The sequence below is a fragment of the Stomoxys calcitrans genome, chromosome 3 (assembly GCF_963082655.1).
Source record: "Stomoxys calcitrans chromosome 3, idStoCalc2.1, whole genome shotgun sequence".
Classification (NCBI taxonomy): domain Eukaryota; kingdom Metazoa; phylum Arthropoda; class Insecta; order Diptera; family Muscidae; genus Stomoxys; species Stomoxys calcitrans.
In genome coordinates, this window is record NC_081554.1 from 89,701,682 (window position 1) to 89,725,380 (window position 23,699).

Below are 23,699 nucleotides of genomic sequence, written 5' to 3' on the forward strand. Positions count from 1 at the left end.
CGCCAGACGAGGGAGAGGTATCGGGAGAAGAGGACTAACGTCTATTCCGCTGAAAGTAAAAGGAAAGACGTGAGTGTGAGCGAAATGAAATATACAGTCAGAATGGAATCCGGCAATTCTACCCAATAATTAAATATTAAGCTGATGGCTTTGGTGCAGGCACATTCTCCTGCAGAGAAACACAAAGAATGAAATCTGGTAACTGATACAAATAGTGTGCTGAGGATATGGAAATAACATTTTACCATATCCCTGATGATGGTATATAATGTTTATCTCCTGGTCAGAATGAGGTCCAAGTAGCAGGGACCCGACTTTGCAGTGATTGAACTACAAGGCAGCAGGAGACGAGAGGTTACCCTCTGAACTATTTAAGGCCGGAGGCGACACGATGACAAGGCGTATGCATCAGCTCGTCTGCGAGATCTGGCTAGAAAAACGCTTACGCGATGGTTGGAACCTCAGCATACTATGTCCCGTACACAATAAAGGAGACAAGGCGGAATGTGCCAACTACAGAGGAATAAGTCTCCTCCCCATCACATACAAGATACTCTAGAGCGTACTTTGTGAAAGATTTAAACCTAAAGTCAATGAGATAATTGGGCCATATCAATGTGGCTTAAGAACTGATAAATCCATCCTAGACCAGATACTCACACTGCGCCAAATCCTGGAAAAGACCCGAGAAGGACAAATGAACACCTACCATCTCTTTGTTGACTACAAAGCCGCTTTCGGTAGCCCAATACGTTCAAAGGTATTTTAACCCATGTCTGAGTTTGGTATCCCTGCAAAACTTGTACGACTTTTGAGGATGACACTTACCTCAGTAAGAATAGGAAAGAATCTCTCTGCACCATTCAGTACCAAACGAAGTTTCAGACAAGGAGACAGCTTAACGTGTGATCTCTTTAATACCCTGCTAGAGAAGAGTATACGAGATGCAGATGTGAATAGATATGGCACACCACTCACAAGACAACACATGCTACTCTCCTATGCCGACGACATCGATATCATGAGTCAGTCACAGGAAGTAATTATTGCAGCCTCTGAAGGAATCGAAAGAGAATCAGTGAAAATGGGTCTGGCAGTAAATGGAGATAAGACAAAATGGATGGTTTCAACTCCCAAAACGTCTTGTACAACCGAGCAGATAAAGAAAATAAAGAAAGTTGGGAACCATAACTAAGAGATAGTCAGCAACTTTATCTATCTGGGCACCGCCGTAACCGAAACGAATGACACCAGTTTTGAAATAAAGCGAGGAATAAGCAGTTTAGAAACAAGACCACCTCTTGACAGACGAAGATCACACTTTACAATGCACTGATACTATCCGTGTTGTTATATGATTTCGAGGCATGGGTACTTGTGAAAGCAGACGAGGCAGGGCTTGTGGAGTGTTTGAGAGAAAGATTCTTCGGCGTCGTATGAACCACGAACTGTATGACGACGTTAGTATAGTTAAACGTATCAAAATACATCGGTTCCGTTGTCTAGGTCATGTTGTCAGGATGAATGAAGAAGTTCCAGCGAAGAAGTCTTTTGAAGGCGATCACGATGGTACATGCCAACCGGGACGACCAAGAGACCCATGGAAAGATCAAGTGTTGAGAGACACCTCGAAACTTGGTGTCAGAGATTATAGAAGGAGCGCAGAAGATCAAGGCGCGTGGAACGCTATTCTTAGTTCGGCTAATAGGACAAATGTTTTGTCATAGCCAATTAAAGTAAGTAAAGATAGGAGCTTGAAATTTTGAACAAATATTTCTTATTAGTGTAGGTCGGTTGGGATTGTACAAAAGACTAATTTGGTCGATGTTTTAATATAGGCAAGATTAAGTTAAAGTAGCAGTCTACCATCAGTCTCGCTTAGAAAAAGGAAGATGCCTTCAAGTTCCTGCCGTAAATCCAGATCGCTTTGAAAAGCTCATTGCGAATCATATTCCCTAAATCAGACAGGTTCTCAAAGAAATGAAAACCTAAAGTGAAACTCCTTCTGACTGCTAGTGCGTGACACACACACACAGATTTAATATAGTTCTATATAAACCGATCTCACGATTATACCTCTTGAGCCTCTAGAGAACGCAATTCCTATTGGATTTGGCTGAAATTTCGCACAATGACTTCTACTATGATCTCCAATATACAAACTAAGTATCGTTCGAATCGGTATATTACCTAATATAAAATGGGAATTTTAGTGCATTATCCTTTTTTTTGCCTATAAAGATGTACTGACAAAAAAGATCCATGGCGGAGGGTAGATAAGATTCTGCCTGGCCGAACTTAGAACGATTTTACTTGTTTTTGTCTTAAGACCAGTAATATGTTCGTGATTCACACACAGTGGAAAATCTATATATTTCAAGATTACACTTTTGAAACACTACAGCAATCTCATTCTATGATTAAAATCTAATTCTTTGATTTGATGTCCTACTGAATGAAAGTTCTACCGAATGAAATCAGCAAGTTTTTCTTGCTGAAACAAGTTATGGTTAATTTGGAAATCACGTCATGCAATATTTCAGCCAAATCGGATAATAATTTCACCCTCTAGTGGCTCAAGAAGTCAAACCCCCAGATCGGTTTATGAGGCAGCTATATCAGGTTATGAACCGATTTGAACCATACTTAGCACAGTGATTGGAAGTCATTATAAAACACCCCATGCAAAATTTCAGCCAAATCGGATAATAATTGCGCCCTCTAGCGGCTGAAGAAGTCAAGACCCCAGATCGGTTTATATGGCAGCTATACCAGGATAAAAACCGATTTGAACCATACTTGGCACATCTGTTGGAAGTCATAACAAATCACGTCATGCTTAATTTCAGCCAAATCGGATAATAAATGCGCCCTCTAGTGACTCAAGAAGTCAAGACCCCAGATCGGTTTATATGGCAGCTATACCAGGATATGAACCGATTTGAACCATACTTGGCACATCTGTTGAAAGTCATAATAAAACACCTCATGCAAAATTTCATTCAAATCGGATAAGAATTGTGCCCTCTAGTGGCTCAAGAAGTCAATATTCCAGATTGGTTTATATGGCAGCTATATTAAAACGGGGATCGATATAGCCCATATACAATATCAACCGACCAACACTAATAAGAAGTATTTGTGCAAAATTTCGAGCTGCTAGCTTTACTCTTTCGAAAGTTAGCGTGCTTTCGACAGACAGACGGACGGACATGGCTAGATCGACATAAAATGTCACGACGATCAAGAAAATATATACGTTATGGGGTCTTAGACGAATATTTCGAGGAGTTACAAACAGAATGTCGAAATTAGTATACCCCCATCCACGGTGGAGGGTATAAAAATGTTATCTAATAAAGTTCATTGGTTTCATTTGTCTGTCGTTTATGCTGTCCTGCACGGATCTATAGTCTATCTTAATCTCCGCTTCTTCTTTCTCTTTTCTGCAGTTTTCTTGAGCGAATACAATGGCCTTTTGAGCTCCAAAAGAAGCTGCTAGTCAAGGTTGTTACTCGCGTGCCCTCCAACCAACCAAATTTGGTAGGATTTACTTTCAATTTTGAGGGTTTGGATGGATGGACAGCCCATTTCGATTTTGGTAGATTTTTATCGAAATTGTCATTTGCGACCCTACAACCACCACCCTTATTTTGGAATATGTTCAATATTGGACTATATTTAAAAATAGGAGCTATATAAACTGATCTGCTCATTTGAGGTTTCGAGCCCATAGTAGCCGCCTTTCTTATCCGATGTTGTTATTTCCCGGAATTGTCAAAGTATCGAATAGTGAGTAGATTTTGCCCCTTAAAATTCTTACTCGATAGAGACCAATGTCCCGGAAAAAAACTTTTTTGCTTCACATGTTAACAAAATTTTGTACAAAATGTTTGAGGGGGGCCGGTTATATTATCGTATATTGTACACTATATAATAATTGTTGTATACTAAAGGTTAATTTTTTACCTTTTATCTTTAGCTTTATCTTTATATCAGCTCACACAAGTTTCGTGTTTTGTTTCACTGTCAGAATTCTTCAGTTTGGTCTATAATTTAACCATGAATCGTCTTATAAACGAACAACAGTTGCAAGTTATTGAATTTTATAATCGTCGCGCGCTTCTTGTGTTCAACGACGAAGCTAATTTTTGGCTCAATAGGTACGTCAATAAGCAGAACTGTCGATTGTGGAGTGAAGAACAGCCAGAAGCATTGTAAGAGCTATCAAAAAGTCACAGTTTAGTGCGGCTTATGGGCTGGTGGCATCATTGGACCGTACTTCTTCAAAGATGATGCGAATCGTAACGTAACTGTGAATGGGGAGCGATACCGTGAGATGTTATCCAATTTTTTGGCCAAAATGCAAGAGCTTGACTTGCATGACATGTGGTTTCAACCAGAACGGCGACACATGTCAAACAGCAGGCGTAACAATGGACTTATGGAGAGGCGAGTTCGGTGAACATTTTATTTCACGTTCGGGACCGGCCTAGATTTGGCCGCCTAAATCGATCGATTTAACGCCTTTAGACTATTTTTTCTATGTTAAAGCTCATGTTCATACTGACAAGCTCGCTTCAATATCGGCCGAAATGTTGAAAAGAGTAAGCCAAGATTGGACTAAGCGGATGGACCATCTGAGGCGCAGTCACGGTCAACATTTGCATGAAATAGTCTTCAAACTTGAAATTATATGAACCGTACTATCGAATAAAATAAATATTTCATGCATTTTTTTGAATTTTATGTGTTGTTTTTTTTTTTTTTTGAAAAACTTTCCTATAGTTTTAAAAAAATCTATCTTTATATAATAACTAGCTGACCCGGGCCCGCTCCGCTGCGCTTTCTTTTACTTTATATGGAACAAAAGTTTCCTTGGAATATTTATTTTCGACAATTAAAGATCTTTTAGTGAAATACCATGCAAACTTGACAAACAGTTTAACAACATAAGTGCCTTTATCTGAATCCCACATGATCTTTATTGGTCTACGAATTTAAGTTTGGATGTAAGGTGTTCTCCATTCTTAAAATACTTCATTTCAGCCCGATATTCTCATGATGTGTGATTTAGTGAGATACTTGGCCCTGAAAAAATATCAGCATCGTGCTCTTCTCTCAAATACCATTTATTTAAACCCCATATTGCCATTGGCTTAAGAGGACTTTACAGGATGAGGCGTCGCCCAAACAAATGGCCCCAAAATAGGTTATCAAATTCGGCCTTGAAAATATTTATCGGATTGGTGTTCCACTTTAAAAACCCTCTTATTTGAGCCTCATATTGCAATAGTCAGAAAATACTTACTATTTGGGTGGTGTTGTGGGGTGGGGTGGCCCCATAGATACTTTTCCCGAATATTGATATCAAAGTCGTGCTTTACTCCCAAAGACCTTTCATTTGAGCCCCATATTGCTATGGTCGTAAATTTGTCCCCTTTGGGGGAGGTTTTTGGTGAGAGGAGGCCCCCCAAACACTTGGTCTCATATTTGTATATCATATTCTACATTCAAATACATTTTATTTAAGCCCCATATTCCCACGGCCAGTAAATAAGTCCTGTTTGGGGGGTGTTTTGGGAAAGTGGTGGACCCCCAGAAACGTGGTCCCACATTTGGATATCAGATTCATATTCTACTCGCAAATACCTTTCATATGAGTCCCATATTGCCATGGTCGGTAAATATGTCCGATTTGGGGGTGTTTTGGGGCTTGGGGTGGTCCCCCAAGCACTTGGTTCGACAATTGGATATCAGATACGTTTTCTTATCCTAAATACCTTTCATTTGAGTCCCATATTGTCGTGATTGGTCTAAATATATGTTTGGTAGGTTTTAGGGTGGGGCGGCCCCCCCAGGTACCCCATCCGAAATTTGGATACCAAATTTTTATTTTTAGGGTACTATATGAGAGCACACAAAATTTCGCTTAAATCGCACCACCCATCTCCGAGATCTGGGGTTTCTGAAAATTAGGGCAAGGAGGAGGGTCCGCCCCCCTTCAGAAAAAAAATTTCAAGAAAATCGGTTCAGCCTTTTCTGAGTCTATAAGGAACACACAAACATACAAACAAACAAACAAACCTACAAACAAAAACAAATTGATTTTTATATATAAGATTACGTGTATTTTGATAATTTTGGTAGGCTGGAAAGAAATTTGATAGGTTTTTGAAATATTTTGGTCTGAAATTTTTTTTTGTAGTGGCAAAGCTGCACATAAATATGTATGTCCATGCCTTTGACAGCTCTATATAAATACACATTGATATAAGCTATTTTGTGTGGTACGGTGGAGTCAACAGCATCATTGCTAGAGCAAAGTTGTCATAAAAAAAATCCGAATGCATTAGCTTATCTACATCTTACCATAAAGGTGCCATCGAGATAAGTTAGAACTTTTTTATTTGAGCGTATACAGAATATAAGTTGGAAAAATATCTCTTAAGACAGGTTTGTCTAGATAATCGCCGAGCGTTCAGTAATGAATTTAAGAGGCAAGTGTTTTCGTAAACAACAACATGCCGGTGGGGTCTATATAAAGATCATGGGCTAGCATGACAGGGAGTTTTTCTCAATTGTGTCGTCAAATCGGAAACAAGCTCAAGATCAAATAAGAAACAGAAAACAACGCATAAAACGGTTTTAGAACGTGGGTGGTTTAAAACAAAATAAAACAATGAGTGATTATAAGGTAATAATAGTGGTCATATCCTGTGAAAATTATCCTAAAAAATCCAAGCAAAAAAAGGAATCAATGATTACAATTATAGTGAAAGTGAATTTTATATTAGAAAAGCGATTTTTAAATTTTTCATAACCACGAGTAAAATATTTTGCCACAAAATGGAAAATAGTAGCTATGCAAGATATTTAACTTAAATATCCATATATTAAAAGCAAATAACTCATGCGGCAATAAAACCAATGTTATATAACGATATAAAACAAAAGAGGCTTTAAACGCATTATTTGCATGAACACGTGTGCGTTCTGTGTAGATTTAACAGTGCATTATGTTTAAACATTAAGGCAAGTACTTGGATCTAATACAAAACCTAATCTCCAAATGGGATAAAAATCATGTCCGCATTTAAATTTGCACACAAATTGCAAGTGGCACCAACCAATTTCAGATTTCGCGTAGGAAGTGTCCGGCTTATTATGCAACAAAAACAAAATATATTATGAGAGGATTTGTGATAATATATGACTATACAAGTCGAATTATTTTGTATTAAAATAATATTTTAGTTTTTCTCAAATACGAACAAATATTTTGTCACACGAAGTTGAACCGCACATGTTAAACTAAATATGGATTAAGAGAAATTCAAAAAGCAACAAAAGTGGCAGAAAATGCACTACAACATTGAGTGTGACATTAACTAAAAGCACTGCAAATCCTAAACGATAACTATAATGTCGTCAAAAACGCTGAAGGAAGATAAAGTATAAAGAAGTTCATCGCCAGATAATCTTCTTAACGAAAATAACACTGTTCTGTTCAATAAATCAATGACAAAAAAAAAGTAAAAAGGCGTTAAGATCGGCCGGGCCGAACTTTGGATACCCACCATATATGTAAACCACCTTTCATCAAAATCCGGTGAAAATGCATACCTTATGCCCCGTAGCAGCTTTATCTAAATATGGTCCGATTTGGACCAAATACTAATAAGTACAAGTCATTGTTCAAAATATTGGTCTTTTTAGTAGCTATATCTAAAAAAAAAACCAATCTGAACCATATACGACGCAGATGTCGAAAAGCCTAACATAAGTCACTGTGTCAAATTTCAGTGAAATCGGATTATAAATGCGCCTTTTATGGGGCCAAGACTTTAAATCGAGATATCGGTCTATATGGCAGCTATATTCAAATCTGAACCGATTTGGGCCAAGTTGCTGAAAAATGTCGAAGAGCCTAACACAACTCACTGTCCCAAATTTCGGCGACATCGGATAATAAATGCGCCTTATATGGACTCAAAACCTTAAATCTAAAGATGGGCATCTATATCTAAATCTGAACCGATCTGGGCCAAATTGAAGAAGGACGTAAAAGGGCCTAACACAACTCACTGTCCCAAATTTCAATGACATCGGACAATAAATGCGCCTTTTATGGGCCCAAAACGTTAAATCGAAAGATCGGTCTATATAGCAACTATATGCAAATATTTTTCGATCTAGGCCAAATTGCTCGCTGTTCCAAATTTCGGCGGCATCGGACAATAAATGCGCCTTTTATGGGCCCAAAACCTTAAACCGAGAGATCGGTCTATATGACAGCTATATTCAAATCTGTACCGATCTTGGCCAAATTGAAGAAGGATGTAGAAGGGTCTTACACAACTGACTGTCCTAAATGTCAATGACATTGGGAAATAAATGCGCCTTTTATGGGCCCAAAACCTTAAATCGAGAGATCGGTCAATATGACAGCTATATCCAAATCTGAACCGATCTTGAAGAAGGATGTCGAAGGAGCTTACATTACACACTCTCCCGAATGTTGGCAAAATCGGACAATAAATGCGCCTTTTGTGGGCGCAAGACCTTCAATCGGGAGATCGGTCTATATGGCAGCTACATTCAAATCTGAACCGATCTAGACCAAATTGAAGAAGGATGTTGAAGGGTCTTACGACATCGGACAATAAATACGCCTTTAATGGCCCTAAAACCTTAAATCGAGAGATTAGTCCATATGACAGATATTGAAGAAGCATGTCGAAGGGTCTTACACAACTCACTGTTCCAAATTTCAATGACATCGTACAATAAATGCGCCTTTTATGGGCTCAAAACCTTAACACTCAAAAGGAAGACAGTTGGGCCCATTGATAAGTATACCGATTGACTCAGAATTACTTTCTGATTCGATTTAGCGATGTCCGTCTGTCTGTCTGTCCATGTTAATTTCTGTAGAAACTATAGGTCGCAATTTTTATCCGATCGTCTTCGATTTTGGTATGGATATGTTTTTCGGCCTAGTGACGAAGCCTATTGGAAAAAATCGGTTCAGATTTGGCTATAGCTCCCATATATATATTTTCGTCAGATTTGCAGTAATAATGCAATAAAATTGTCATTTGTTAACGTATTCTCTTGAAATTTGTTAGGAAGGATTTTTCTTGACTCTCGACATTACTGGTGAATGTCATGGAAATTGGTTCCGATTTATAAATAAAAAAAAAAAATATATATATATATATTTATATATATATATATATATATATATATATATATATATATATATATATATATATATATATATATATATATATATATATATAAATATTTGGGGCCATAAAAATCTATGTTTATATATATATATATATAAACATATATATATATAAACATAGATTTAGATCAATCACGACAATATGGGACTCAAATGAAAGGTATTTAGAATAAGAACCAAGTGCTCGGGGGACCACCCCAAGCCCCAAAACACCCCTAAATCGGACATATTTACCGACCATGGCAATATGGGACTCATATGAAAGGTATTTGCGAGTAGAATATGAATTTGATATCCAAATGTGGGACCACGTTTCTGGGGGTCCACCACTTTCCCAAAACACCCCCCAAACAGGACTTATTTACTGGCCGTGGGAATATGGAGCTTAAAAAAAAAGGAATTTGAGTGTAGAATACGAATCTGATATCCAAATATGGGACCAAGTGTTAGGGGGGCCGCCTCTCACCAAAAACATTCCCCAAAGGGGACAAATTTACGACCATAGCAATATGGAGCTAAAATAAAAGGTCTCTGGGAGTAAAGCACGAATTTGATATCAATATTCGGGAAAAGTGTCTATGGGGCCACGCCACCCCCACAACACCACCCAAATAGTAAGTATATTCTGACTATTGCAATATGAGGCCCAAATAAGAGGGTTTTTAAAGTGGAGCACGAATCTGATATATGTTTTCAAGGCCAACTCACTGAGTGGCCGCCCATCCCCAAAACACCCCCCAAGCCGGCCATGTTTGCCGACTATGGAAATATGGGACTCAAATTAAAGGTATGTGGGAGTAGACCACGTATCTGATATCAACATTGGGGGCCAACTGTCTAGCGGACGTCCCACCACCATAACAACCTCCAAACAAGACGTATTTGCTCACCAAGACAATTTTTGTCTTAAAGAGAGTGGAACTAAATATTCATAGTTTTTAGGGCCAATACTCCAAACCCAACATATTTGCTGACTTTTGCAACAAGGAGTTTAAATGAGATTAGAAATCTAATTTGATATCCAATTATGATGGCAATGGCAATATGGGGTAAAAATAAATGATATATAAATATATGAGAATAGAGCACGTTGCTGATATATTTTCCGGGCTTATTGTTTGGGGGACCACCCCAATCCCCAAAACACCCCTAAATCGGGCATATTTACCGATCATGTCAATGTGGAGCTTAAATGAAAGGTATTGGGGGGTAGAGCAAGAATTGATACCTATTTTCGGGACCAATTTTCTGAGGGTCTACCCCTTTCCCAAAATACCCCAAAAACAGCAATTTTTTGGTGACCATCGCAATACGGGGCTCAAATAAAGTTATTTGGGAGTAGTATACGAATTTGATATCCAAATGTAGGACCATGTATTTAGGGCATCACCCCTTTCCCAAAACACCCCCAAAGGGCAAAAATTTTCGACCATGCCAATATGTGGCTCAAATGAAAGGTATTTGAGATTACAATAGAAAACGAATTTGATAACCTTTTTTGGGGCCATGTGTTTGGGGGACGCCTCATCCTGTAAACTCATCTTAAGCCAATGGCAATATGGGGTTTAAATAAATGGTATTTGAGAGAAGGGCACGATGCTGATATTTTTTCGGGGCCAAGTATCTGGGGGGCCACCTCTCCCCCGAAAACACCAATAAATCAGACATCATGAGAATATCGGGCTGAAATGAAGTATTTTTAGAATGGAGTACACCTTACATCCAAACTTAAATTCGTAGACCAATAAAGATCATGTGGGATTCAGATAAAGGCACTTATTGGGTTGCCCAAAAAGTAATTGCGGACTTTTCATATAGTCGGCGTTGACAAATTTTTTCACAGCTTGTGACTTTGTAATTGCATTCTTTCTTCTGTCAGTTATCAGCTGTTACTTTTAGCTTGCTTTAGAAAAAAAGTGTAAAAAAGTATATTTGATTAAAGTTCATTCTAAGTTTTATTAAAGATGCATTTAATTTCTTTTAAAAAATCCGCAATTACTTTTTGGGCAACCCAATATATTGTTGAACTGTTAGTCAAGTTAGCATGGTATATCACTTAAAGATTTTTAATTGTCGAAAATAAATATTCCAAGGAAACTTTTGTTCCGTATAAAGTAAAAGAAGGCGCAGCGGAGCGAGCCCGGGTTAGCTAGTATATATATATATATTTCGCCAGATTTTCACTCCTAGAGCCACTGCAAGCGAATTTATTGACCAATCTTCCCCAAATTTTGTACAACACTTTTCTCGACGCCATCCACAATGTTTATAAAGTTTGCTCAAAATCGGTTCAGATTTAGACATAGGTTCCATATATATGTTCGTCCGATTTGCAGTAATATTACAATCAAATGGTTAATGATCAAATGGTTAATCGATTCCCTCGAAATATGGCAAGAAGGATTTTCTCTTGGCTCTCGACAAATTTATATATAGCTGTCATGCATGTATATCGCCCGATTTTCACTTCTAGAGCCATTGCAATCGCATTTTTTGACCAATCTTGCAAACCGTTTGCACAACGCTTTTCTTGCCGAGTACCACATTATCTGAGAAGTTTGCTCAGAATCGGTTTAGAATTAAATATAGCTCCCATATATATGTTCGTCAAATTTTGAGTAATTGGCAATAATTTTGTCATTTTTTAGCCGTAGTTATTACAGTTTGAACATATTGTATTTGCTCGAAACGTTATACGGAAACATCTGAAAACATCCGGCGAGGTCCATCAAAATTGTTTCCGAATTAGACATAGCTCCCACTTTGTACCTATAGAGTAGGTATAGAGTATTATAAAGTCGGCACCGCCCGACTTTTGTCTTTCCTTACTGGTTTTCTATGAGTTGTACGGCATGACAAGTACGGTCCATAACGGTCAATAACTTTATGAAGCTCATATATATTTGAAAAAGTCATTCAAAGAACTTGATAAATGCGATCCATGGTGGAGGGTATATCAGATTCGGCACGGTGGATCTTAGCACGCTTTTACTTGTTTAGCGGCAATTTGCATTTGCATTAGCATTTGCTCTATATTTATAAACATTTTTTGTAATTTGAGGTGTTCAATTTTGGACTTAATCAGATATTTTGTCTGCTTTCGAAATCGTTAACATATTAAACAAGTTTTTAAAACATTTGTGACACTTTTTTGGCTATAGTCATCTTTTTACCATACAAACAGAGCAGAAAGTTGTTGTTTGTTGTTTTACCAAAAAAATATTGTTTTCCGTTTTTAGGAGATTTTTTGCTGTTACAGCAAGTACTTTTGCTGTTTTTACTAAGAATTTTCTCTGGGTGTATGACTGGAGGTAATCCACAGAAATATTCGTTTCTATCTAAGAGGGCTGCCTATATTTATTCTGCACATGAAACTTTTAAGATCGCACCTAAACAGCATTGCACTGGTTGTTGAGAAACTTTCGTGGCTAATACAACCACGTATAATTCTAGCATTAGAGAAGGATTAACCTAACTTGGCTCTTGGTATGACCTTTCTACACCTTTTTTTTTGGATTCCCTTTATGAAAATATTTGCATATTTCATAGAACAATGACATAGTTAACTATGTGGTTTCCAAGGTACATGCTGCTGTATAACTAAAGAACCACAAACTCTGAGGGATTTATTGGTGCATAATTATTGTTTTCCTCCACGGCAGCTGTTATACGTATTTTAAACTGGTTTTTCAAGACATTCTGTGCTAATGAAATGTAATGAGATGCATTTCTAGTTTGTTTGAAATCAAGCAACTGCCACAGCTAACTTCCAGCTTCATTTGCATTCATTTTTAAATTGGTGTAAATTTTTTTTTATTTCAGTATATGTGTGGTTTTGGTTCCCATTTTTCTTCGGAGGATCCACGTTGTCCCAATGCTCTTCCCGTTGGACAAAATACACCACAGAAGTGTGCCTATGGGCTCTATGCTGAGCAATTGTCTGGTACAGCTTTTACTGCGCCACGCAAAGAAAATGCTCGCACTTGGCTCTATCGAATCAATCCCAGTGCAAAACATCAACCATTTCAGTCGTACGAGAAGGAGGGTGGAAAATATTTGACACACAATTGGGATGAACAGAAACCTAATCCAAATCAGGTAAGTGAGCTAAGATTCAATGTCATGTAGTAGGGAATAAAGTTTGGTAACTCTTGTATGTTGGGTTGTCTTAGATGCGTTGGAAACCATTTGACATGCCTGCCCCTTCGGAGAAAGTAAATTTCGCCCAAGGTCTGCATACGGTATGCGGTGCTGGTGATGCTCGTTGTCGCCATGGTCTGGCGGTGCACGTCTTCATGTGCAATGTGTCGATGAAGGACTGTGCTTTCTATAACAGCGATGGTGATTTCCTTATTGGTAAGTTTTGAAAACAATGTTCCTGAGTCTGAATAGCCACAGGACCTTTTGAGCAGTTATAAACAGAAAATTGATAGCATGATAGCAAGGACAGATATTTCAAAATTTTTTTATTCTTTTAACAATATTTTGTTATACGCACCACCAAAGGATGGGGGGTATACTAGTTTAGTTATTCCGTTTGTAACAACTCGAAATGATCTGCGATTTATATATATATATTAATATAAATGAATTTGTTTACGGGTTTGTTAATTTATGCCAAAAACACCACCCAAAATAAAAAGTTGACCGATCGGGACAATATTGGTCTCAAATGAAATATATAGTCATTTAAAGACAAATACCACATCATGATCAATATTTTAGGCGTTAAGCCACTCCAAGCGACATTTGACATTTACTTTACCGCCCTCTTAGGGGGAACGCCTCACCCAAAAACCCATCCAAACGGACATGTTTCCCAATTGCGACAGTATGGGTATCAAATGAAAGGTATTTAAGAGTAGAGTACAACTTGATATAAACATTTGACACCAAGAGCCATGGGGCTGCCCCAACCCCAAAAAAAAAGATCTCAAAAATTACACATATACCGATTGGGGCAATATGGGTATCAAATGAAAGGTAATTGGAAGTAGAGTACGAATATGGTATAACCATTTGGTCCAAAGTTTCTACAGGATCTCCCGAGTCCCAAAATCCCCCAAACGGGCATATATGGTTAAAATCACAAAATGGGTATCAAATAAAAAGTCTAAGTCTGTAATTCAATCTTAGAACAAAGAGTCTGGGGACAGTCCACCCATTAAATACCCTTCAATACGACATATAGGTGGATCGGCACAATATGGGACTTAAAGGGAAGGACTACGACAGTAAAGTAGGAATCTGATCCTTACCCCATTCCTTAATTTTCAAAAACTCCAGATCTCGGAGATGGGTGTACCGATTTAAGCAACATTTTTTTTATCCAGCCTTATGGTAACCCAGAAACACAAAATTGGTATAAATCTTCAGGGTCAAATAAGCTAATAATAAGGGGTAAGCCCCACCCAAAAACCCATCTAAACGAACATATTTGTCGATTGGGGCAATATGGGTATCAAATAAAAAGTATTTAAGAGTTAAATTCGAACTTTGTATAAAATTTTGCCCCAAGTGTCGAGGGGTTCCCAAATTAGGCTATATAGGTATTAAATGGAAGGTAAGAGTATTTGGGTGTATGAGGGGTCTCCCCACTCCTAATATAAAAATCTACACAAAATAGAAATAAAGTAAACTGTGTTAGGGAGAAGACTACGGGATAAAATTGGACTCGAATGAAAAGTTTTTGATAGGAGAGTACGTATTTGAGATTAATATTAAGTACCAAGCACTTTATCAGAATATTAATATCGCGACAATAAGGGACTCAAAGAAAAGGTCTTTGACAAGTGTCTGAGAGGCTGACTCCCAAACCAGACCGGAGTAGAGTAAGAATTCATATTAATATTTTTTTTATGCTCCTTTTATGAGCTCAAAACTCTATATCGGGAGATGGGTCTACATGACAGTTATAGCCAAATATGCTCTGATCTGGACTATGTTCGACACAAAGGTTTAGAGGTCTATCAAAATGCACTGTTTCAAATTTACTTTTATGCGCTCAATACTCTATATGGGGAGATCGGTCTATATGGCAGCTATATCCAAATATGGTCCGATCTGGACGACATTCAAGAAAAGGGTTAAGAGGGCTACCAAAACCCGCTGTGCCAAATTTAATCGAAATATGATGAAAAATGCTTCTTTTATTGGCTCATTACACTATATCGGGAGATCGCTCTATATGGCAGCTATATCCATATATGGTCCGATCTAGACCACATTTGGCAGGAATGGGTAACGGTCTACCAAAACTCGCCAAATTTCATCGAAATCGGATGAAAAATGACCAATTTATTGTCTCAAGACTTAAAGTCTGGAGATCGGTCTATATAGTGGCTATATATAAATAAAATCCGGTTTTGTGAGATCAGAAGATTAGGTTTATATACAAAGAATACGAAATCGTCAAAAAATGTTTGCAAGATGTTTTTATACCCAAGATATCTGCAAAATTATAAATACCCAAAAAAGGTATTTATTGGGTATTTACCCAATAAATACCCAAGCGTTGAGTATTTACCCCGTAGAAACCCATTTCTAGTCATATGTGCTCTAATTTGATATAGCTCCCATATAACAGATCACATGATTTGACTTCTTGCAGCTCGGGAAGCTGCAATTGATATCCGATTTGGCTGAAAGTTTGCACGTAGTGTTTTGTTTTAACTTTCAACAGTCTTAATTTAATTTAAAATTTTTCCTGATTTGGTAGAAATTTGGCATGTAAAATTTTTTAGCAGAATGCATGGTGGCGATTTTTCAAGATCCGGCCCGTTTTTATTTGTAATTATATAAATTTGTTTGTAAATCATTAAAGTTCCCCAAGAAGGAGTTTTGGACATAACCACTGAATTTGGTAAAATGAAGGTTGCTCCAAATGAAATCTGTGTAATACCTCAGGGAGTTCGTTATTCCGTCAATGTTGCAGGTCCCACAAGGTAAGTTTAGAAAATAATATCAACGGATATCCTCCATTCTCAATGATAATTTAATTCTTTGTTTTATTTAAGGGGTTACATCTTGGAGGTATACGACAATCATTTCCATTTGCCAGATTTGGGACCCATTGGTGCCAATGGCTTAGCCAATCCCAGAGATTTTGAAACTCCTGTAGCTTGGTTTGAAAATCGTGAAGTTAAAGGTGAGATCAAATATTTAAAAAATTTCTTTTGAATTTTCTTATTTCCATTTTCCGTTTGCAGATTTTGCTGTGATTTCTAAATATCAGGGTCATCTATTTGTGGCCAAACAAAATCATTCCTGTTTCGATGTTGTTGCCTGGCATGGCAATTATGTCCCCTACAAATATGACTTGGCCAAATTCAATGTTATCAACTCGGTCAGTTTTGATCATTGCGATCCCAGCATTTTCACAGTTTTGACATGTCCCAGTTCGCGATACGGTACTGCCATTGCTGATTTTGTTATCTTTCCGCCCAGATGGTCGGTGCAGGAGCGTACATTTAGACCTCCGTATTATCATCGTAAGTACATAGAGTGCTTTTATTTGTTTTATTTGAAAATTATAAAAAATGGATACGGGAATTATCTGTTAGTTTGAAAATTTAAGAGGAAGTTTGCTATAACAAAGATGGACAGTTAACCATCAACTGCACTTTGATGGTTAAGGAACTTCAAACGGGGGTCCTAAAAAGTTTATAAATTTTATTTTAATTTTCTATCTTCCCAAACAGGCAATTGCATGAGTGAATTTATGGGCTTGATACTGGGGCGCTATGAGGCGAAAGAAGAAGGCTTCATGCCAGGTGGAGCCACATTGCATTCTATGATGACTCCCCATGGTCCAGATGCCAAATGTTTCGAAGGTGCTTCTAATGCGAAATTGGTACCCGAGCGTGTGGCCGAGGGCACTCAGGTAAATAAAATTAAGACAAAACAAGTAAAATCGTGCTAAGTTCGGCCGAGCCGAATCTTATATACCTTCCACCATGGATCGCATTTGTCGAGTTCTTTTTCCGACATTGCTTCTTAGGCAAAAAAATGATAAAAGAAAAAATTTGCTCGGCTACTAGAGCGAAATCAAGTTATAGTCTGATTCAGACCATAATTAAATTATGTGTTGGAGACCTTTGTAAAATTTCAGCCAATTCGAATAAGAATTGCACCCCATGGGGCGAAGTAAAATAAAATAGAGATATCAGTTTATATAGGAGCTATATCAGGCTATAGACCGATTCATACCACAATAAACACGTATGTTGATGGTCATGAGATGATCCGGCGTATAAAATTTCAGACAAATCGGATAATAATTACGAACTCTAGAGGCTCAAGAAGTCAAGATCCCAGATCGGTTTATAGACAGCTATATCAGGTTATAAACCGATTTGAACCTTATTTGACACAGTTGTTGAAAGTAAGACTAAAATACGTCATGCAAAATTTCAGCCAAATCGGATAGAAATTGCGCCCTATAGAAGCTCAATAAGTCAAGACCCAAGATGGGTTTATAAGACAGCTAAATCAGGTTATGGACCGATTTGAACCATACTTGGCACAGTTATTGGATATCATAACAAAACATGTCGTGCAAAATTTCATTCCAATTGGATAAGAATTGCGCTCTCTAGAGGCTGAAGAAGTCAAGACCCAAGAACGGTTTATATGGCAGCTATATCAGGTTATAGAACGATTTGAACCATACTTGGCACAGTTGTTCCATATCATAACAAAACACGTCGTGTAAAATTTCAGTCAAATCGGACCAGATTTGCGCCCTCTAGATACTCAAGAAGTCAAGACCCTTGGGTTTATATGGCAGCTCTATTAAAACATGAACCGATTCGGCCCATTTTCAATCCCAGCCGACCTACACTAATAAAAAGTATTTGTGCAAAATTTCAAGCGGCTATCTTTACTCCTTCGAAAGTTGGTGTGCTTTCGACAGACATACGGACGGACGTGGGTAGATCGACTTGACGATTAAGAATAAATATAATTTATGGGGTCTCAGACGCATATTTCGAGGTGTTACAAACAGAATGACGAAATTAGTATACCCCCAACTTATGGTCGAGAACTAAACCTCTAAAAACGCTCCTATTGTAACAGTGTGTTGTGCACTGAGGCCCCAGCACTTGCCGATGAAGCACGAAATCCAGTCAATTTGGTGTCATTCAGCCCATAATTTGCATGTGTGGACTCTCTTTAGAGTTCATCACATGTTCCAAAATCGTTAACCAGATTCTCCAATTGGAACTAATGATCTTGTGGACTCCTACCGGATGCACCTCTGACTTCGATGACAGCATATATCAGTTCCTCTTTGTTGCACTTCCTGGATACTCTAGCGTAAGATGGCTGTGGCGTCCTCTAGAAATCTCAGTGGCGCATGAAGACTCAGGGCCGTGCGCGCTCCTTTGTTCATTTTCTGACTTTGTATCCCTAGGTGAAATAGGTCTGGAGACTTCGTTGAGTGAGGGCTGACTGGCTTGGTCTCCCCAGAGTACCTGTGGGGAGCTTTTTTTTCTTTTGTAGAGTTTAAGCAGTCTCATGCACTTCGGGGTCTGATTTTGTTTCCAGCTCCCGTTGAAGTGGTTCGAGTCAAAACAAACAAGACAACATAGTATGATCCGATGGCAACACGGCAGCTATTGGGTCGTTGGAGTCCATTTTGAAAGGCTTTAACATTTTTGCCAATAGGTTGTCCATTTCCTAGATGTATATATATTTTGCGATGCGGAATAAAATCGCGTCGGATCCACTAGCTTTATTCAAATAGTTTTCGTTAAAATAACCAATTGTCCAAAAATCCAAGTTAGTGCTTTTTTTACACAAAATGTTCAAGTTCAAGTTTAAGCTCAATGACAGGGACCTCTTTTTTTATAGCCGAGTTCGAACGGTGTGCTGCAGTGCGACATCTCATTGGACATTCTTCACCGCCTTAACTTTCGGTGTTGATCTAGCCATGTGCGTTCGTACGTCTGTTTGCTATCGAAATCACTATTGCTTTCTAGCGAATAAAGATAACCGCATGAAATTTTGATTATTTTTCTTTAGTTGGCGATTACAGAATATTTGTTTTTCTAGCCGAAGTTTTCTAGTTTTCGTTAAAATAACCAATTGTCCAAAAATCCAAGTTAGTGTTTTTTTATACAAAATGTTCAAGTTCAAGTTTAAGCTCAATGACAGGGACCTCTTTTTTTATAGCCGAGTTCGAACGGTGTGCTGCAGTGCGACATCTCTTTGGACATTCTTCACCGCCTTAACTTTCGGTTTTGATCTAGCCATGTGCGTTCGTCCGTCTGTTTGCTATCGAAATCACTATTGCGTTCTAGCGAATAAAGATAACCGCATGAAATTTTGATTATTTTACTTTAGTTGGCGATTACAGAATATTTGTTTTTCTAGTCGAAAGTAGAATACATTTCCCATTTCCCATTGTCCTTCTGCGCTCACTTTCGAATCTCTGACACCCAGTTTCTAAATGGATTTCTCCACTTGGTCTCTTCATCGGTGCTTTGGTCTTCCCCTTTTGCGAGTTCTATTGAAGTCGCTTTCAAACGATTTCCTAGCTGGAGGTGGATGATACGACGCCTATATTTTCCATTAACGCAAAATAGTCCATATATTTTGTGAAGGATCTTTCTCTCAAACACTCCAAACACTGCCTCATTTGCTTTCAACCTCGTCTGTCGGGAGGTGGTTTTGTTCGTGAATTATTTGCTTAATCCTAAGTAGAATCTGTTGGCCAATATTATTCTTCGTTTTATTTCAAAACTGGTGTCATTTGCCGAGGTAGATAAAGTTGCTGACTATCTCAACTTTCTCCATTTTCTTTACCTGTTAGGGTGCACATGACGTTGTGGGTGTTGATACCTTCCATTTTATCTTATCTCCATTTACTTTCAGACCCAATTTCACCGATTCTGTTTCGACTCTTTCAAAGGCTGTAGGTCAATACTTCTGACCCATGATATCGATGTCGTCGATACGTCACATCTGCATCTCGTAGAATTTTCTCCAACGGGATATTAGAATGATCACACGATAGGCTGTCTCTCTGTTTGAAATCTCTTTTAGTACAAAAGGTTCGCAGAGTTTCTGTCCTAATTTAACTAAGGAACATGTATCAACAAGTGTCATCATGCAAAGTCGTATCAGTTTTGAAGGGATACCAATTTCAGACATGGCTTGAAATACCTTTCAACGTATGGGGCTGTCGAAGGCCGCTTTACTTTTTATTGTTGTAGGTCATTGGGTATTGCAAATGGGTCACATCGGTTTAGACTTGGATGTAGCTTTCATAGAAAATGGTACTGCAATTTGATTTCTTGAGCTGCTAGAAGCCGCGTTTATTATCCAAGTTGGCTTGGTACAGTCCAAATCGGTGTATAATCTGATAAAACTCCCATATAAATCGACCTCCTGATTTGGTTTATTGAGCGCCTGGAAGACGCAAATGTTCTCCCTTTTGGCTGGAATTTTGCACGTAGCCTTCTTTTAAGACTTCCTACATTCATGGTAAATATTCCCCAGATCGGTCATTGACCTGTTATAGCTACTATATAAACCGATCTTCCTACAAGCTTAAATGTTTGCCTGATTTTTAAGTTCATTGATTACATATAATGCAGAATCAATGGCTGTGGATTCTCAAGATTCGGCTCGGCCGAACTTATCACATTTTTACTTACAATATGTCGCCAGCATTAGGAGGGGATAACCAGAACAGTTTTTTTTTTGATGTTCTAACCAGGATTCGAAGCCAGGAGTGAGATGTCATAAGCGGACCTGCTAACCTCTGCGCCACAGTGGCCATCAAGTTCAGTGTCCACATTGAAGACAAGATGGGGACCAAGACTCTGCCAAGATAAATCTGCACTTTATATGTATCTCTCAACCCCATCTCCAATTTTTCTCCAACAAAATTAAAAAGAATTTCTAGAACCAAATTCAAATTCGATAGATTTGTGATTTAACCCACTTAACTCGTCTCGATTTGGATCTAAAAATAGCTTCATTTATGTTTATATTCGGGCTGCACTTTTGTTATTAAAAAATTCTTTATTTTCTTTTTTTCTCTTTCTAGGCTTTTATGTTTGAATCGTCCCTTAGCATGGCTGTCACCAAATGGGGCGAAGAGACTTGCCAAAAACTAGATGCCAAATACTATGAGTGCTGGCAAATGTTGAAGAATAATTTCAAATTGCAATGAATAATCCATTTAAAGCGAATGACATTTTAATAGTAAATAAAACTCGGAGTATGCTTTCATAGAATTGTTTTAAAATATTTATTATGGTTTTCATTTTTATTTTGAACATTTTTCCATTGATATATTTGTAATTGAATTTTGATTACATTTGTTATGCCTTGTAAATAATTTACATATATTTCTACTAACTTTACATGACCGTGGCTAAGGAATTCACTTTAACCATATCGGCTTTAAATTCGCCTTGGCAATATTTCACAAGGTTGGCCATGTTGGTAGAAATTCGCAAATGGTCAATTTTTTCACAAAGACACAGTCTACATAATTCTATCAAAAATTGATGATAACAAAGAAAAGCAAAAAAAAAAAAAACAAACAATCAAATTTCGAAAATATCACAACCATATTTACTATATCGTTGAAAATACAGACACACATGTATGCATTCGATATACATTGACTTAGACATACAGTTAGGACGCACAGAACATCCGTAAACGTCACACTTATACACACTTACACACATAAATTGACTCACACCCATACACTTACACGCAAAGTCTTGTCTTAAAATGACACATTCATACATTTAGCTTATAGTAAGAGGATTGGGGATAAGGACTACGAGTATGGAATTGGGATGATCATTAAAACGACAATAGAAAGACAGTTTTTTGCAAATTCAATTGGGTATCATATTCAGCATGGATTGCAAGGGAAATACCTTATGAAAAATTTTCGCTTTTAATGGCATTCATTGCCTTGGTTGTTTTAAAATGCTATGAATTGTGAACAGATATATACCAAATGCAATGCATTACATTTCTGTGGAAGTAACCAGCTTTTTGAGATTTCCAAAAATTTCACTGACGTGTAACACTGCACATTGGGATAGAATCGAAAAAAAAAATGGTAAAAATTCTATAGTTTGCCAAATGAAGAATTGGCTGCCCGAATAAATTTTCAAAATGTCGAGGTGACCAACTTAAAGGGGCCTGTCAAGAGGCGCCCAAACCTCCTTGCACATGATCTCGTTAACACCTGAGCTCTAACTAATTAAAATTTCATCCCGCTGTTCGTTCTGTATAGGTTGCATTTGGATAAACACAAAACAACATGTTATAGCCTTAAAATTTATATGGGGTAAGTGAAGGCTTTTGGTTATTTCCAATGAGAGGAAATGATGACATGTAGGCTATTCCGCTGCTACTGCTAGTGTCCGACGTTGGCAGCGAAGATGATACGGCAGAACCAATCAATGATGATGGTATAGAATGTTTACCTCCTAGTCAGAATGAGGTCCAAATAGCAGTGACCCGACTAAAGAACAACAAGGCAGCAGGAGCCGACGGGTTACCCGCTGAACTATTCAAGACTGGAGGCGACATGCCGATAAGGCATATGCATTAGCTTATCTACGCAATCTGGCTAGAAGAACGCATAACTAATGATTGGAACCTCAGCTTACTATGTACCGTACACAAGAAAGGAGACAAGAAGGAATGTGCCAACTACAGAGGAATAAGTCTTCTCCCCATCGCATACAAGATACTCTCGAGCGTACTGTGTGAAAGATAAAAATCTAAAGTCAATGAGATAATTTGGCCCCATCAACGGTTTTAGACCACCCTGGACCAGATATATACACTGCGCCTAATCCTGGAAAAGACCCGAGAAGGACAAATCAGTACCAACCATCTCTTTGTTGACTGCAAAGCCGCCTTCGATACTCCTTTACGTTCAAAGGTATTTCAAGCCATGTCTGAGTTTGGTATCACTGCAAAATAAATAAGACTCTGCAGGATGATACTTGCTGATACGCGTTCCTCAGTAAGAATAGGAAGGAATCTCTCCGAACCATTTAATACCAAACGAGGTTTCAGACAAGGAGACAGCCTATCGTGTGATCTCTTTAATATCCTGCTGCAGAAGATTTTACGAGATGCAGATGTGATTAGATATGGCACTCTAATCACAAGAGAACACATGCTACTCGCCTATACCAACTACATCGATATCATAGGTCGGTCACCGGAAGTAGTAACTGCAGCCTTTGAAAGAATCGAAAGAGAGTCAGTGAAAATGGGTATGGCAGTAAATGGAGATAAGATGAAATGGATGATTTCAACTCCCAAAAAGCCTTGCACAACCGAGCAGATAAAGAAAATGGACAAAGTTGGGAACCAAAACTTTGAGATAGTCAGTAACTTTATTTACCTCGGCACCGCTGTAACCGAAACGAATGGCACCAGTTTTGAGATT

At 38.0% G+C, this 23,699-nt stretch overlaps 2 protein-coding genes across 2 annotated transcripts in view; one reads left to right on the forward strand and one right to left on the reverse strand.

The window, feature by feature from the left end:
* Nucleotides 1–23,699, reverse strand: part of LOC106088699 (guanylate cyclase 32E) — a 186,606-nt gene continuing 162,907 nt past the window's right edge. The window contains exon 23 of the transcript XR_009397617.1: nucleotides 1–49. The gene's annotated coding sequence lies outside the window, so the exon portion shown is untranslated. The remainder of the gene's footprint in view (nucleotides 50–23,699) is intronic.
* On the forward strand, nucleotides 6,555–21,514 carry LOC106088709 (homogentisate 1,2-dioxygenase). The gene is made up of 8 exons (XM_013254361.2): nucleotides 6,555–6,697; nucleotides 13,076–13,351; nucleotides 13,426–13,609; nucleotides 16,077–16,197; nucleotides 16,270–16,400; nucleotides 16,462–16,743; nucleotides 16,954–17,135; nucleotides 21,312–21,514. The coding sequence occupies exons 1-8, from the start codon at nucleotides 6,683–6,685 to the stop codon at nucleotides 21,435–21,437; spliced, it is 1,317 nt and encodes a 438-aa protein (XP_013109815.1). The 5' UTR covers nucleotides 6,555–6,682; the 3' UTR covers nucleotides 21,438–21,514.

Coding starts and splice junctions, on each gene's coding strand:
- LOC106088709 (XM_013254361.2), top strand. Junction 16,744..16,953: donor TAGACCTCCGTATTATCATC/GTAAGTACATAG, acceptor CTTCCCAAACAG/GCAATTGCATGAGTGAATTT. Junction 17,136..21,311: donor GTGTGGCCGAGGGCACTCAG/GTAAATAAAATT, acceptor TTCTCTTTCTAG/GCTTTTATGTTTGAATCGTC.